The following is an 18155-nucleotide window of genomic DNA, read 5'->3' as shown; positions in this document are numbered from 1 at the left end:
ATTGAAACTATCGATTCGATTAGTAAACCTTCATGCAACTTTTTCACCATCAGCAAGTTTGGTTGGTTAAGTTAGGTTATGATAGTTTAATTTTATAATAGATATATTTAAAAATACCAATTATTAATAAATATTATCAATTCGATAGTTTTAATCGATATTAGCATAGCCCAGTTAAGAAACTGTACCCTAATAATTATCGCCTTTGGCATGTTATACTTACGGAAACCGGCAGGGGTTGTTGTAAGACCTTTTAAAATTAAATGTAGGTTGGCCTAGCCTAACCTAATTTTTGTTTTCCAAAGGATAATGGAAACTTTGTAAATAACCTTAAACTGAATAACCAGAGTAACTCTCTAATATATGTTTCTGAGTAATCAAACGTCGATATTCATAAAAAATTGCATACTTTCAAACCTTCAGCTCACTGCTTCTAATAAAAAAGAAAATAATAGGATAAGGCTACGCTCGGCTTGGACTTGGAACATTAAATTGGACATAACCTAAAAATCACGTGGACTGGACTGGACAGCTGATAAAATAAATAAATTAAATACAATTTTACAAACTAAACCGGGTGAGGTTCATAAACTCCAAATTTCACAAACTCCAACGTCTAAAATATTAAATAAACAGTGCGTTTCATAACCTCCAAACTTCATAAACTCCAAAACTATAACTTCCAAATAAGCACAGTTTCACAATGTCCAAATTTCACAAACTCCAACGATAATATATTAAATAAACAGTGCGTTTCATAACCTCCAAATTTCATAAACTCCAAAACTATAATTTTCAAATAATCACCGATTCACAATGTCCAAATTTCACAAACTCCAACTTTTAAATATCAAATAAACAGAGCGGTTCATAACCTCCAAGTTTCATAAGCTCCAACGGTACAGTCTCTGCCATAAGTCAATCGGGATACCGAGGCGGACGGGCCGAATGAACCTCTCTGTTTTACACAAACATACATTCACTCAACCTGCTCTGCTGCACTTATTTGTTAACATAAAAATTTCAAATTGATATATTATTTTTCTGGAAAAACCAGTGCTCATTACTATGTAGCTAGTTTTTACCTTAACATAATTGTTATAATTTATTTAGGCAAATTAAAACAGATGATTGTTTTTTAACACCATAAAAAACATGAAAAATGTAGTAAGCGAGGAACTTTTTTATTTTTTGGTCAGGAAAAAAAATCCTGCGGCAAAGTTTTAGATCAAAGTATGAATTTAATTTTTTATTTGAAGCTTTTTTTGATACGGAGCCTGCTTGTATCATTTTTAAGCGATTAAAAATAGGCCTAAAATCGCTTGGCGCGGCATTGGCGCTAGGAGTTTGGCCGGCTCAGCATCAGTTTGCGGGATATAGAAACTGAGTTTCTAGCATTTAATCATCATTATATTACATCAAATATGTCATTACATTACGAAGAATGGTAACTTAATTTACAGGCGTATGTTTGTGCATTTTAATGCTTACCGGTAGTCTATAGTTAACAAAATTTTTTGATATAAATGCTTTCCCGATTGTAATTTCGGAAATTGTCTTCGTGAAATGTGGAGATAATTTAAGTTCTTGGTAAAACCCACTGAATTAGCGACCTGGCCCAGTTATTATTTCTACTTTTATTCTCCTTTCGTTAAGGTAAACTAAATTAGTGTAAATGCATCCCTTTGACTAAACTTTACCCTAGATTTGGTTCTGGTCCAAATAATAGAAACAAAAATAGAAACTACTCTTATTCTAAGTTTATGTGGTGGAATTCCTGCTAAAAGTGCGATTGACTTTACATTCTATCGAAATAGGCCTATTTAAAACGTTCAGCGGGTTCATAGTTGAGACCATGGTTGAGACCACATTACAATACCTATTTATTTGTTTCTTCATCCTCTTTAGCCATTTAGTTGTTAGATAGTATTACATGTTATATTCAATTGATATATTATAATTTTATTTTAAAACATTTAACGAGTTTATATTCATCTATATTTGAAAAAGCTAATCAACGGCTCACGTCTAACATTTTTGCCACTGCAGTGCATGGTTAGGGTTTGATTACCCATTTGTCGAAACCAATCACGAAATTACGTTTCTCCAGCATTGACATGCATATAAAGAAAAGGAAACTACCTCAAAATATTATTGTTATAGGTTTTGCCCTGTACTTTATTCATACTATGCATGCTAGTCTATATGATCTTAACCCCTTTTCCTTTGAGAAACAGAATGTACCTAGTTAAAACCTTCTCCAAACAAAATTAATAAATCCCGCTCACTGGAACTTGTCATAGTAATTGCTTTAGTGAAAAAATATATTGTCTCTACGAACTTTTTTAGTTTAATTCTCAGGTTAGTTCCAGAGTAGCCGTTGAGGTCATTCCACTTTAAACAAAATATTGATTAAACACTAAAGTAAGCGTCAAATGTTCATGTCTATGCTTCAACTGTATTTTGTATTTTAACTGTATTTTAACTGTATTTTGTGTAACAGAAACGTTTAGAATATATCATCTCATTATAATGTTTTTGAAATAAAAACAAAGCAGGAGTTTTCCATTTAATATTGAATCCATAATTAATTAGTGAAAGTGGCTATTGATTGTTAAACATTCCTTCAACACAATAATACGCTTGAAATATGAAGACATGTAAACAAAGTAAAATAATTTTGTAGACTTCGTAAACATATGTTTTAAAATGAAAATACCCCCGCCGCAGCAAACCTGCAGTTGCGTTACATACATTACATCCACTTCAACCAGCTGTTATCTTATTCTTAATGTATTGTTATTGCCTATTCGTGGTTCAGGAAATAAAACATGACATTTGTAGTTTATTTTATTTATCGATATTACTTTTATATAATCAGGTATATTGACAGTATGACCTATCACCTAACTGTCCTGTTCACCTGTTTGGTCCTGTTAGGAATCAAAGAAGTCTCGAGTTAACAAAATACTGTACTAAGGCAGAATTTTGTGGAGTGAATTAAAATATCAGTAACTAGTCAAGCGGATGTACTATAAATCCGTTATGGACGGGCGTGAGAAAAAAATAATGAAGGTCAACAAGGCACATTCTGGCGCCAAATATGAAGCACCCGAAAAGTCGCAAATGTACACAACATACTTAAAACAGTGCGCGCGCGTGAGCTTTTTACTATTCTCTTGGATACAGGTTCTTTTCCTGATTATCGTATGATATTATATCAAAACTTAAATATAATTTTTCAAGTCCTCTGCTCATAGATACTACGCACTATGTTCAAGTTGAGATAATCTTCGTCCTCTACTGTTAGACTCACACAATCAACAAAAATTTTATCATGAATTATTTAGCTGTTTGTGATTACGCATTTTTTTGGTAAATAAAAGGTTTACAATGCTTAACTCTCCACTGAAAAGGCAAATCCAAATATAAATTATCACCTTGTCAAAACTTTAACATTATTGAACTACCCACATTAAGTTGCAAGGAGAAAACGAGACTGCTGTCGAGTAAAAAAGTGTAAATACTCGAGTATGAACTTTTATTGAAACTTGACCAGTATACCTACAATATGATGAATAAGTTAAATCCTATTTATAAAAATGTATTTCTGCGTTTATGTATGTTAGTTTCTACCTTTTTATGTTGTTTTAACTCTCGTCCTTTTGGTGGGTAGAATAAATAAAGTACAAGGTTTTCGGCACTTTTCTAACAAAGGACTATTTTTACACATAACAAAAAAAACTACTGATGTAATCATCATGAAATTTTAACAGCTAATAGAAAATATACTTATAAAACAAATTTATATGTTTTAAAATTTTTCATCGGTAAAAAAAATCTCTTACGATATTTGTAATGGCTTTTAATTGAGAGACGGAACAGTTAAGAAACTCAGCTGAAAGCTTGAATTAAAGCTATTAAAAATATAAATATGTAATTTGATTTGCAAATTATGTGCTAACACATATTTGAGTCACACAGCTGAGTGTGACTCGTAATCCGTGTTTTTCTAATTAGTTTAGTAACTTTCCTGTATAGCTCCAAATTTGAGTATCTAAACTGTATTACAAGTGACGTTGTAGGCAGAATCTGCCCGCATGACGCCACGCGGCGCGGCGGGTAGCCCCTATATTACAATTTAAATTACAACCAAACTACGCCAGCTAAAAATTTAAAAAAATATGATCCAAAAGGTTCAACTCTTTAGCTACAAAATCCACCGTTTTTTAACTTACCTGACCAAAAAATAAAAAAAGTAGCAGCCGACGAACTTTTTCATGTCATATTTTAAAACTCATTTAAAAGTACCGACTTTATTTGAAGATTTAAAATAGAAAATACTAACTTTTAAGCTTTTAATTAAAACCAATAGTGTCATAGACTTATTGACTTCACTCATACGAAGTTTCAACCATATAACTTAAGTCTAAGTAGGCTAAATGTCGAGTTATTTTGAAGCGGAACATTGAGTTTTGGGGCCGTTTAATAAGCTGTGGCAACCACTGCAGAGACTTCTGGCTCAGACTGTACCGTTGGAGGTTATGAAATTTGGACATTATGAACCGCACTGTTTATTTGGTATCTTCACGTTGGAGTTTGTGAAATTTGGACATTGTGAAACAGTGATTATTTGAATGTTATAGATTTGGAGCTTATGAAATTTGGAGGTTATGAACCGCTCTGTTTATTTAATATTTAAACGTTGGAGTTTGTGAAACTTGGACATTGTGAACCAGTGATTATTTGAATGTTATAGATTTGGAGCTTATGAAATTTGGAGGTTATGAACCGCTCTGTTCATTTAATATTTTAAGCGTTGGAGTTTGTGAAATTTGGAGTTTATGAAACGCTCCCACTAAACCGGTCCAAGTAAATGTTTGATGAGTCGAGTCTGATCCAGTGTTGCCACTCTTAGTGTAATTTGGGTAATATTCACTAGTTTTCCCGGGTAATGTTTGAAAGTTAACTAACAAAATGGGGACCGAAAAAGGGTAATTTTAGCTCGTCTTTTAAGTAAAATCGCACCGATGCAAGGCCCTAGAAAAAACACCGATGACCGATGAGGTGACAACACTGGTCTGAGTGGTCTGCATGACCGTTTTGTTTTGAGTAATCCTTTATATAATTGATAATCAAGTAATCCTACTTTAGATCGAATAATATTGTCAGAAAATGTAATAACTTAGGGTAAACTTATAAAATTAATAGTACATGATAAGAGGTTGGCACCACTGACTGGTGTTATCGGTGTCTGTGACGGTGTCATCACTTTTTAGCGAATTTCCCTATAGGGAAGTAGCTATTACCGTAGGTCTCATGGTAAGACTTAGGCCCGAGACCGATTTACTTTTTCATTTTGATGTCCCCAGAGGCCAAAAACACCATTCGTTCAAATTTTTATATATGTATATATATATATATATATATATATATATATATATATATATATATATGTCCGTGAACACGATAACTTGAGTAATTTTTATCCGATTTTGATGAAATTTGGTTTGAAGGTGTAAGGCGGGATAAACTTGAACGAGTTCGCGATCCAGCATGATCGGACTATGGGAACAGGGTTTTATGGGGGGTTTTATGGGGTAAAAATTGGGTTTTCTCATTTTTGACCCTCAAAACACAAAATTTCCCAATTTTTCTCTAAACCTTCTTAAAGAACTTAAAAAAACAAACAATTCAGTATATCAAAGTGTTTTTGTACGGTTATCGGTTACGGAGAAAACTAAAAAATGGTAAATTTAAAATTCCTATGTTATTCTTATGGAGAATATTGTAAAATGGGTATCCATTCTGTAACAAAACTAAGTTAAAGCTCATAAATAAGTTATTAAGTTAGGCTATAATTATTATAGGTTAATAACAATAATGACTTCAAATATTATGGTAATATGTAAAATACATGTATGTTATTATATATGTAGTACAGGTAACTTATCTGTTTTAACTTCAATAAAAGATCATTTAGGCCTATTGATAAATCATTGATAATTATTAGGTACCGGTACTTATCCTTATCCGTCGCAGGCGATTACTGATTACCCCGCAGCGCGCTGTATAGGAGTATAGGCTACCTATTTGGCGGAGTACATGTGGCAGCTAGAGGCAGCGACACATTCAACTAAATCCTTGCCGACATCGCTGGCTTCAGGGAGGCAGAATTCAAAAGCCAGCTAATCATATAATCATGTCAAATTTGGAGTAAAGTATGTTCTTTCCGACTATGTTATTATTTTTGGTCTCCAGAAAAAAAAAATACCTCAAAATGGAATACAGTGCGATGATAGTAGGCCTACTTTAAAAACACAGTCGACCTAATTTGTGTCCTAAACATTGAATCTGAATAGACTGTGGTGGTGGAATAAAATAGCCTACACAGTTTAAAGTTGGTTTCAGTAATTATCAGAAGAATTACTTTGTTTATTTTTACTAACTTATTACTAAAGTTAACTTTTTGTTGATTTGAAAAGTAAGTACCTGTTATTAATATTTTGAACCTGTAATAAGGGACTCTGCTTGAATACCAAACACCAATATTTCACTAACTGATAAATTAAAATATTTAATAGCCAAGCCTACCAGAACTGTGTGCAGCATTAAACTTATGTATCAGTAATCACTAATCTAATCAGTATCAAATTTCAAAAACAAACACCACACGACCACACAAGTCCTCCAGATAAAAAATTAAAAAATACCCCCGCCGCAGCAAACCTGTCGTCTAAGCGAATTTCCATTTGGCTGAATTGATTTTCAATTGATCTATTTAAATAACATTAGGTTTAACGAGTACCTAGGTTTGCTGCTACAAGGAAACTAATAAAGTGTGTTTTTAGTAAAATATTGATAGCTTACTATAAAATAAAAATAAAATTTGCCAAGTTTGATCAAAATATATCCATAAACAAGCAAACTACAACCTCGCTCGTTTGCTACAGCGTCCAGGAATTTGCTGGTAGTCTTTAACTTATTAAACATCACAAAGGGTTGTGTGACACAACCAAACAATTTGTAGGCTATAGGCCTACATGTATTTAGTAGTTAATAATTTCATAATAAATGAAATTTCTTGACTTGGCCAATGCAATGTGTATTGTTAATCTGGCTTAGCCTAATAAAGGACTTTGACTTTCACTTTGACTTTGTAGTTAGTAGGCCCTAAATTTGGGGCCAACTATACATCTACCGAGCGAACCTTATTTAAGTTATCAAGATGGACTTAACACATTTCCTGAATTTTCCGATTTCCTGTTCGACTTTCAAAGGGAGAGGAAGTTCATTAAAAAGTTTTACTGCATTGAAGTGGATGTTTTTCTGAAAGAAAGTGGTTGAATGAGTGTTGTGAAAAGATTGAAATTGTTGCGGAGAGGATTTAACTATGGATACTTTGGAGAGCTATATGATGATTGGTTTTTCTTACTAAATGATAAGCTTATGTTTCTAAAATGTAAATGGAAGGGAAAGTTAGAACTTTATGTGATCTGAAAACGTCTTTGCAGGATTGACGACGGTGAAGGGAAAAAAAGTTTGGAGAGCCTTTTTTGGAGCTTGAATATAAACTGAGTCCTTTGGCTTTCAAACCCCCAGACAGGTACAGCATATGTCAGATAAGGATAAACAAGGCCAAGTAGGCTGTCAAGATAACCTCAGACAAAACGGTATGTTTAAGAGTGCGGAGCATGAAAATCCCTACAGATCGTGTTTGAAACGTGATCGATATGCTTGTGAAATTTGAGGTTCTCGTCAAAAATTAAACCAAGGAACTTTACATCTAGGGAGGGGAAAATAGTGGTATCATCAAGAAGAACGTGTATGTCAGTGTCAGTGGATGTGCGATGCTGAGAAATGCTAAATTGAAGTAGTGTGGTATTGTTGGCATTCAAGATTGTTATACTAAACTGCATTAAATGTGGCTTTGACATGTTACAGAGTATTCAACGTTTAACTGCAGCTCCCCTCTGTTAAAGTACAGTTTGCAATGTTGGTGAGGAAATGTTTCAAACAAATAGTTTCTCTTGCCTCCTATTCAACTTCCGCAAGTGCTGTGACCACTAAAATGATTGAAGAGCGTGGAGTCAGGACGATTACATTAAGCAACCCCAAATCACGGTAAGCTTATTTTAGTTTCAATCACATTCAGACATATTCTATAAGCATACCACTTAAATCATAGCCTCCTCTAATGCAAGGGCACTGTCTATAAACAAACTCATGAATAGGTCCAAGTAATTACATTAAAGATTATACATTTGGTTTACATTCCATAAATTTTAACTTAATCGAGTTTAAACCTTAATGACATAATTTGCTTTCACAGGAATGCCTTGTCTCTCTCCACCATCAACGAGCTCATCGGCCATGTGACAACAGATGTGGAAGACATCAAACTAAGGTGCATTGTAATCAGAGCTGAAGGACCTGTTTTCTGCTCTGGTCATAACCTCAAAGAATTTGTAGGTAGTGGGTAGAGTGTAGATCAATCCATGATACTCCTGCGTTTACATTTTGACAAATGAAATAATTTTAATTAGCTTCTTATTTACTTAAAGGTATAGAAAAGCAACATTTATTCAATACAAACAAGAACATAAAGAGACTTTTCCATAGGTTGTAAAAATAAACCTATAATTTGTATGATGCTTAATAATAGCACAACAGCACAAGAATATAGAATCTATATATTAATAGGCAAGCATGTTTCTTTAAAACCTTTTTTCTCAGCTCGTGTGCATCGTGGGGTAAATCTACGCATACCGTTAGAAAGCTATTTTCCTGTAGGTGTGCAGAATCCCTTTATTCCCTTTATAAATTTAAATAGGCTCAAAGATAAGCACAAAAAATTAGTTTAAAAAATTGAAAAAATTAACATGGATCTTATGCGTTGCCATGCTGGTGACGAAATATCAACGAAATATAAACAGAAAATCAAAACAAATGGAAGAAACTCCAATCACATGTTTTATTTACAGTGTGGGGTGAAAATAACATTACATATTTTTGGTCGAGTTTCGACCACTGGACGACCTCTCGTAATTATTAATTAATAATCACAGTATAAAATGGTGGTAAATAAAACTATTTCAATATCACATTTTTATTCCAAAACTAAATTATGCAGATATAGGCTACGCTACGATCAAAATAAACCACCACAGCAGTTGCTTCTATTTTTCACAATTTTGTTGCAATATAAACTAGTTTGTGTTATTTTAAAAAGTAATAATAATAACTTCTATAGAATCTACGTGCTGGACCTACTACTTTAACTTGTAAATATGCTATATTAGTTGTATAAAGTGGGTGGAATTAAAATTTATTGACAAAATAATTGCAAACATAATAACAGTAGAGTAAACGTTAGGATTGTTTATTCATTCTTTTCCTTAGAACTCAATACAAGCACTGTACTGTAATCGTGGAAAAATTATACTTTAAAACTTAGGCACAGCCAGAAGAAATTTGATAGACATAAAAAGACCTATTGAGCAACTCATGATTTACCATTGATTAAAGTTTAAAAGTTAGTTTTGATGTTCAATTGTCACCTGGAATAAACAAATACATCCAGAGAAACATCCTATATTATTAATATTCAAAATCTGTTGATATGTGCCTCAGGACCTCAACTCCACACAACAGCAGCACCAGAGCCTAGTGTTCTCACAATGTTCTCAGCTGATGTTGGACATAGTGTCATGTCCCGTGCCTGTGGTGGCTGTGGTAGACGGACTGGCCGCAGCAGCTGGGTGTCAGCTGGTAGCTCAGTGTGACATTGCCATCTGCACACCTCACAGTTCCTTCTCTACACCAGGGTTAGTATGAGTGGTGTTCTCAGCTGATGTTAGACATAGTGTCATGTCCCGTGCCTGTGGTGGCTGTGGTAGACGGACGGGCCGCAGCAGCTGGGTGTCAGCTGGTAGCTCAGTGTGACATTGCCATCTGCACACCTCACAGTTCCTTCTCTACACCAGGGTTAGTACGAGTGGTGTTCTCAGCTGATGTTAGACATAGTGTCATGTCCCGTGTTGTGGCTGTGGTAGACGGACTGGCCGCAGCAGCTGGGTGTCAGCTGGTAGCTCAGTGTGACATTGCCATCTGCACACCTCACAGTTCCTTCTCTACACCAGGGTTAGTATGAGTGGTGTTCTCAGCTGATGTTAGACATAGTGTCATGTCCCGTGCCTGTGGTGGCTGTGGTAGACGGACGGGCCGCAGCAGCTGGGTGTCAGCTGGTAGCTCAGTGTGACATTGCCATCTGCACACCTCACAGTTCCTTCTCTACACCAGGGTTAGTATGAGTGGTGTTCTCAGCTGATGTTAGACATAGTGTCATGTCCCGTGCCTGTGGTGGCTGTGGTAGACGGACGGGCCGCAGCAGCTGGGTGTCAGCTGGTAGCTCAGTGTGACATTGCCATCTGCACACCTCACAGTTCCTTCTCTACACCAGGGTTAGTATGAGTGGTGTTCTCAGCTGATGTTAGACATAGTGTCATGTCCCGTGCCTGTAGTGGCTGTGGTAGACGGACTGGCCGCAGCAGCTGGGTGTCAGCTGGTAGCTCAGTGTGACATTGCCATCTGCACACCTCACAGTTCCTTCTCTACACCAGGGTTAGTATGAGTGGTGTTCTCAGCTGATGTTAGACATAGTGTCATGTCCCGTGCCTGTGGTGGCTGTGGTAGACGGACTGGCCGCAGCAGCTGGGTCTCAGTGTGACATTTCCATCTGCACACCTCACAGCTCCTTCTCTACACCAGGGTTAGTATGAGTGGTGTTCTCAGCTGATGTTAGACATAGTGTCATGTCCCGTGCCTGTGGTGGCTGTGGTAGACGGACTGGCCGCAGCAGCTGGGTCTCAGTGTGACATTTCCATCTGCACACCTCACAGCTCCTTCTCTACACCAGGGTTAGTATGAGTGGTGTTCTCAGCTGATGTTAGACATAGTGTCATGTCCCGTGCCTGTGGTGGCTGTGGTAGACGGACTGGCCGCAGCAGCTGGGTCTCAGTGTGACATTTCCATCTGCACACCTCACAGCTCCTTCTCTACACCAGGGTTAGTATGAGTGGTGTTCTCAGCTGATGTTAGACATAGTGTCATGTCCCGCGCCTGTGGTGGCTGTGGTAGACGGACTGGCCGCAGCAGCTGGGTCTCAGTGTGACATTTCCATCTGCACACCTCACAGTTCCTTCTCTACACCAGGGTTAGTATGAGTGGTGTTCTCAGCTGATGTTAGACATAGTGTCATGTCCCGTGCCTGTGGTGGCTGTGGTAGACGGACTGGCCGCAGCAGCTGGGTCTCAGTGTGACATTGCCATCTGCACACCTCACAGTTTCTTCTCTACACCAGGGTTAGTATGAGTGGTGTTCTCAGATGATGTTAGCGTAGTCAGTGTCGTGTCCCGTGCCTGTGGTAGACAGACTGCCTGCAGCTGAAGCTCAGTTTGACATTGCCATCTGCCAGCTCCTCTACTCCAGGGTGAGCCTACAACAAAATAATCCAGTCTATTTTCCTATCTTAGTTTTTCCCCCACTTGATATTTATCAGATGGAAAATCATTTTATAAGAATAGGAGCATTGGCTGGAGCTAAAACTGAAACCTTTAGCCTAGACTCAAAATCTTACTTTCTGTTTCTAATGATTAATTTTCTGTTTAGAGCTAGTTTTGGATTATTCTGCTCGACTCCTGGTATCCCAGTGGCTCGTAGTGTCAGTCGCAAGATGGCGTTACGCATGTTGCTGACAGGGCTCCCAATCACAGCGGAGGAGGCTTATCAAGCTGGTCTTGTGAGCAAGGTCGTACCACAGGAGAGTTTGGGTCAGTATTGCAGTTCATAAGACTTGGAATGTGTCAAGAAAATCTAACTAAAACTTTGAACTAGTACAGTGTCACAAACTTTGCAATCTGGAAGTTTAGGCCTACCGTTTGAGAAATAATGGTTTTTATTGGGAAATGGGACTTTTTCAGCTTAATCAATTCCCCCTCTTTTGTTTTTTCCAATCACCGTTTTTATTTTGTCGTCCAACTCCAAGATTTAACCCTTTCAGTGCTATGAAACGATATATCGTTGTTTTAAAAAAAACCCTAAGGGATATAGAGAGGAAGGTTATTTTTAAAAAAAATAGCAAAACGGCCATTGGTGACCTGCATGTTTATAGGATACACTACCAACCACTTAGCTAAAAGATTCGCCCAATCCGATGATTTCGAGGTGTATGTCTAAACCAAGGATTGTGAACACCTCACTATGCCCCAGTGGTTGTAGTATATCGCTACAAACACACAGGTCACCAATTATTTGCCACACAGGACGGGATTCGAACCCGAGCAGACGAATGCCACTGGCCAAGTGACACACGCCCTAGCCTTCTCGGCTATCTGTGCTTGAAGACTGGGGAGTCAAAAACCTGTATTTAAGCTGTCGCCACCGATTGCGAACAGATGGCGCTGCAGATGGTTGTTCAATGCGTTACTAGGTAGCAGCACCAGTTAGTCACGGACTATTTAGATGCAATCTTTCAGTTTTAGTAGTAGTAAATGTGTTCCTGAGACTTTGCTGCAAAACATTAGTTTCCCTAAAATGGCTATATTACGATAACCTCGTCCAACTAAATCAGGGTTAAATTCAATATTACATTGTAAACTATATGTCTTTTGATTTTATGAGATTTCGGTTTCAAATAATGCTATCAGAACATAAAAAATTATAGGAAAAGTTTTATTTATGTTTACTACAAATACCGGGATTTATCTTTCTTATATATTTTCTTATTGTGTTATTTTTCAAAATTAGCCTAATTAATAGAATAGTGACAACATGACAGTTAAAATTCAACAACAGGTAATGGAATTGAAAGGCAAACAAAAAAGTCTTACAAAATATGAATTATTGGCCTAGCACTGAAAGGGTTAAAGCAATTGTGTTTATATGTCCTATATTTTCAAATTTCTAAGATGTTTGCTCCATAATTGTTCTCTCCTTGATAAAGTAATTCTTCACTTTATCAAAAGTTGTTCAACTACAAAAATACTACACTATATAATGTAGGACGGTTAGGACATCAAATTTATCACCATAAGTGAACCCAATTATCGGACAGATTATGTTTCTGACTAGTTGGCTATCGCCAAGCTGAGTTGTTATGAAAGACACTGACTCAGAGAATCCCAGCATAGTTGCAAATGATACGTGGGTAGGGTTATTAGGCCAGTCAAATTGGACAATAAAATCGCAAAGCGTGATGTATTGCTTTGCAGCTTCGAGATCCCTGTGCTCCCTGCGTAATAAGTAAAATATTACAAAATTAATGTATTTTTTAAGTTTTTGGTTTATAACTTATTAACAGTGCATTTTTCTTAATACTACTCAAATGTAATAATTAAAGTACATAAAATTTCCAAAAAATTAAGCATAGTTTCATTTTGGTGTGTCAAATAGTTTTTGAGCAATGAATTTTCAAATATTATATCTTTTTTCAAGTAATTTCCACAATTTACATTTTTTCTGGGTTGGACCCACAAAAATTGTGTAATACCCATATTATGGCAGAATTCTTAAAACCTGCTTTTGTAGTAAATGTTATTGGCTTTCGTTTTATCACAAAGCCAAGTCTGTACTTTCAACACTTGTCTGAAAACTATACAAATAATAATTTATGAACATCACGATTTTTTTATTTAATGAGTTTAAAAAATGAAACCAACCATTAAGTGATAAAAACGAAATAAGGAAAAACATATTTAAGGATAAAAGTTATATTTAAAGATAAATTATGACAAAATATTCTTATAATTAATATTTTGGCTTTTTGGACACTGAAGGCAAGGTATTAGAAATGTTTCCTAATTAAAAATCTTCGGAAAAAAAATATTATTGTCAGGGTCATCTTCATCCTCTTCAATAAATGGTAATGTGACATTTTGGCAGTTCTTAGCAGAGCAAGGAGTACATAATGGTGAACACTTTATCCCGGCCTTCCAACATGTGCAAGCGCCCGTGCATCCTTTTTTGCACCTGCATGAAACTAGTTTCAGAAGGTTGGATGGAGCTGGACTTGTTGTTGTCACTGGAACCAATCCTGCTGTGCTATTTGACCAACCCCACTCTGTGGGATCCTTTTCAATCCCTAACCATTTTTGCACTTGGTGGTATGCTCAAAATAAGTGGAAGGAAGCTGCATCTTGGGTGGGGGGCAAGCGTGAAAAGTTTACCTTAGCGCGGGCTGCTGCCTTTACAAACAGGCGGAACCGAAGGTTTTCGAATTCATTGTGGAATGTGTTGCCACCATACAAAGCAATTAGGCACTTTTCTCCAGCTTCCTCGGAGGAATTTTTAGGGTGAGAATGGGGAAACCTATTTTAATCCCATAAAACCCCGTACTCTTTAGTACAATCATACTGGTTCATAACATTTGCTTTTAGTTTAATCAAAATCGGATGAGTTTTACTCTAGTTCATGTGCTGATGGACCTACACACACATTTACATAAACTTGAACGGAAGGCGTTTTTGACCTCTGGTAATTTGAAGTTGAAAAAGTAAATCAGTCCTGGATGTGTATAAATAATGATATTTTATCGACATCTAAATAAACGAAATTATAAGGTTTTAGCAAATTTCCTATATAGTCAATGATCTATTACCATAGTACTCATGGTAAGACCTGGACCCAGGACCAATTTCAATGCAGTAAAAAATCAATAATATTCACCCTATAGATATAAATAGCAGATCAAAACACAGCTTATCTTTTGCCATTTTAACTTAACAAAGTCATTTTCCATTTGTTTAAAACAAAATCCTACAAGTGACGTCCTTGTCCTTTTAACCAGTGAACAAGGTTGACACAACAACAGGAGGTCGTCTTTCAGGCTCTCGGAAAAGATGCTGCGGGAAAAAGTACATCAGCAGTCAGCATGAGTCTTATTGATGTAGAACCTGTACTATTGTAGTTAAAATGCATCATATAAATATTTGAAACAGCAAAAAAATTATATACCGTAGTAGTAGATGCAACAATTGTGTTCAAATCAAATAGTCTTTATTTCATATTGTACATAAATCAGTACATGGAATGGCGTCAAAAACTATATCTAAAACTTAACATAAAGAAAACAAGTATAATAGAAATAAAACACTAATTTAACATATATTCTTCTTTTTTACTTACTGATAGGAAGTAGCTATTACCATAGGTGGTACGGTAATGCTTAGTGCCGGAACCGATATATTTGATCATTTTCTGCGGTGGTAATATTTACTGTAAGTTGTTTTAACACAAAATAATATATTATATTTTTAAAAAATTTGCTAAAACATAGTAACATTTTTTTATCTCAACTTACACATGTTGTAAAAACAATTAAGCTCGTTCAATGAAAAAATTGTGATATTCATAAATTATTATTTGTATAGTTTTCAGAAAAGTGTTGGAGGTAGAGACTCGGCTTTGTGATAAAACGAAAGCCAATTACATTTACTACAAAAGCAGGTTTTAAGAATTCTGCCATAATATGGGTATTACACAATTTTTGTGGGTCCAACCCAGAAAAAATGTAAATTGTGGAAATTACTTGAAAAAAGATATAATATTTGAAAATTCATTGCTCAAAAACTATTTGACACACAAAAATGAAACTATGCTTAAATTGTTGGAAATTTTATGTACTTTAATTATCACATTTGAGTAGTATTAAGAAAAATGCACTGTTAATAAGTTATAAACCAAAAACTTAAAAAAATACATTAATTTTGTAATATTTTACTTATTACGCAGGGAGCACAGGGATCTCAAAGCTGCAAACTTGGTTTTGAGTTACCCTAACGGGTCCCAACAACATATTAAAAATGCAGCAATACATCACGCTTTGCGATTTTAGCCTCTTTTTATGTACAATTTGACTGGCCTATATGTGGACCTTCATAAAATGTTTTTACAGATTCTTTGAGAAATCTAGACTGAAAGGTTGTAGGGTTAAGTTTAGTGGAACTTATTTGTAGCTGTAAAACACAATTGATATCACTGTATAAATCTTTTGCACTGTGTAACACAGGTTTACTGATCTTAAATGTGTCTTTTCAGAAACGGAACTAAAGATCATAACAGATTCCATTGAGTCTAAAAGTAGGACAGTGATATCATTGGGAAAGAAATTCTTTTACAAGCAAGTTGAAACCGATCTTCAAACCGCCTATAGGTAGGAATTTGTCTTTCATAGGAGTAGGTAATTGTGTATTACTTTACTTGTTAAGGGCTGGATAACATTAGTACCTACTCACATGCAGTTTCACTGTTTTAGAACTTTTTCTTAATATAGTATCGATGTATTCAAATGTTGACTACTAATTTGACATATTTATCTACATTTGGATCCTGGGAATGAAATATTGTGTGTGATGTGTCCTCTGAGTGTTCTATGGCATGCCTGTATTTCTTCTAAAGTTGGCTAGCTGATACCCCCCTTTACTCAAAAATTCTAAATTTCTTAATTGATGTTTTTCTCTTCATTTGTTTGTAAAATGGCTCCTTGATTTATTTTCTACACAATTTTTTTTTTATTTAAAGGCTTTTATAATGCTACATTAAAAATCAACTGTGATTCTTAAATAATGTCATTGCTTCAAGCAGATGTTGCACAGTAAACTGAATTTTTATTTTGAAATATTTTAATCTTTTTGTTTACATTGAGGAACTAACTGCTTTCATCTTTCACTAGGATGGGGGAAGATGTAATGGTCAGCAATATAGCTCTTGAGGACGGTCAAGAAGGCATCAAGAGTTTTATTGAGAAGAGGAAACCTAGTTGGAAACATGCATCTGTAAAATAACTTGCATGTTTATAATATTGAGAAAATTATTACCACTAAGGGAGGATAGCATGTGAATTTTGACTGTGCCTTCAATATACTGTAAGTTAGGTATCTCATTTCTTTCACATTTATTTAAGGAATGATATTTGATGCTAACATAATATTGAAAAGAATTTTTTTAAATACAATACTTCACATCTTTTTGTAGGATATTGACAACCATTATTTTTAAATATAAAAATCTTTACAGGTGTATATGGTTTTATTACAGTTCCCACATTATTCACACGATTGCATTATTGATTAATGTACAATTTTTATTGTGAATCACCACAGAAAGTTGGACCAACTGACATTTCATGTACTGAACATATCTCAGTAGGAACGTAATCAAAGAAATGCTTTTCTTATGCTAGCCAAACTAAATACTTTTGTCATCATATGTGTCTTGCTGATAGCCTAAAATTTACAGCCAAGTTGCATGCCATACATTTAAAATGCTTAGCCTGAAGGAATGACATGAATGGCTGAAATTAAAACCCAATAATTATCTACCATAATTTACTTTTGCGTTTATTTTTAGCTCAATTGATTCAGTAGTTTGTGGCCACACAGATAGAAACCACTTCCCATTTATGATATTTTAGATGTATATTTCATTAGGAATGACAATTGTGAAACAATAATGTACGCAGATGACACAACTCTTCTATTTATGCATGACTCGCCACAAGAACTACACTCAAAACATCTTATCCTTAACAGACAAAGCACTGCAGTACTGTCTTCTAAATGACCTGGCCATTAATCCATCAAAAACAATCCAGTTAAATTTCAGCTGAAAACATGAACAAATCCAAGAAATTTTGTGAAATAACCGATGAAAAAAACCTCAAAACTGCTAGGCCTGACCACTGATGAAGACCTCTCCTGGAACGACCACATATACAACCTGACCAAGAAACTTGCATCTGGGGTCTATGTAATAAAAAGGATGAAATGGATAGGAGGTCTGGAAACGTCTAAGACAGCATACTATGCTGTAATAGAATCACATATAAGGTATGGCTTAATATCTTGGGGAGGAACATCAGAAGCAAACCTCAACAAAGTCCTGGTACTCCAGACAAAAGCCGTCAGGGCACTCTCCGGCCTTGAGCGCTTAGATATAGCTACAGGGAAGCATTTAAATACCTTAAGCTCCAAACAGTGACAGCACTCTACATCCATGGAGTTGTCCTGTGCACAAAAAACTGAACCTTCCCAGAAATGAGAATTTTCTGGTATGGTTACCAGAAGAGCAGCCGACTACAGCCTTCTGATCCACCACAC

At 35.6% G+C, this 18155-nt stretch overlaps 2 protein-coding genes across 3 annotated transcripts in view; one reads left to right on the top strand and one right to left on the bottom strand.

The window, feature by feature from the left end:
* The window catches only part of LOC128988925 (uncharacterized), a 73508-nt gene extending 73041 nt beyond the window's left edge, over nt 1-467 (bottom strand). The window contains exon 1 of the mRNA XM_054410708.1: nt 224-467. The gene's annotated coding sequence lies outside the window, so the exon portion shown is untranslated. The remainder of the gene's footprint in view (nt 1-223) is intronic.
* A 7192-nt stretch (nt 468-7659) lies between these two features.
* LOC128989841 (enoyl-CoA hydratase domain-containing protein 3, mitochondrial-like) lies at nt 7660-17078 on the top strand. Of its 2 annotated transcripts, XM_054411920.1 has the most exons (6): nt 7660-8124; nt 8333-8468; nt 9634-9827; nt 11671-11831; nt 16096-16210; nt 16730-17078. In XM_054411920.1, the coding sequence occupies exons 1-6, from the start codon at nt 7994-7996 to the stop codon at nt 16839-16841; spliced, it is 849 nt and encodes a 282-aa protein (XP_054267895.1). In that variant the 5' UTR covers nt 7660-7993; the 3' UTR covers nt 16842-17078. The 2 variants fall into 2 exon arrangements, with proteins under 2 accessions (XP_054267895.1, XP_054267894.1); XM_054411919.1 differs by lacking the exons at nt 7660-8124; nt 8333-8468; nt 9634-9827 and adding an exon at nt 10484-10623.
* Nucleotides 17079-18155: the final 1077 nt, after the last annotated feature.

This window comes from Macrosteles quadrilineatus, unplaced genomic scaffold (genome assembly GCF_028750875.1).
Source record: "Macrosteles quadrilineatus isolate MER2022 unplaced genomic scaffold, UCM_ALF_1.0 Scaffold_3__2_contigs__length_128488019, whole genome shotgun sequence".
Taxonomy (NCBI): Eukaryota; Metazoa; Arthropoda; class Insecta; order Hemiptera; family Cicadellidae; genus Macrosteles; species Macrosteles quadrilineatus.
Note: the sequence above shows the minus strand (reverse complement) of the source record. Positions and strands in the feature narration are given on the sequence as shown.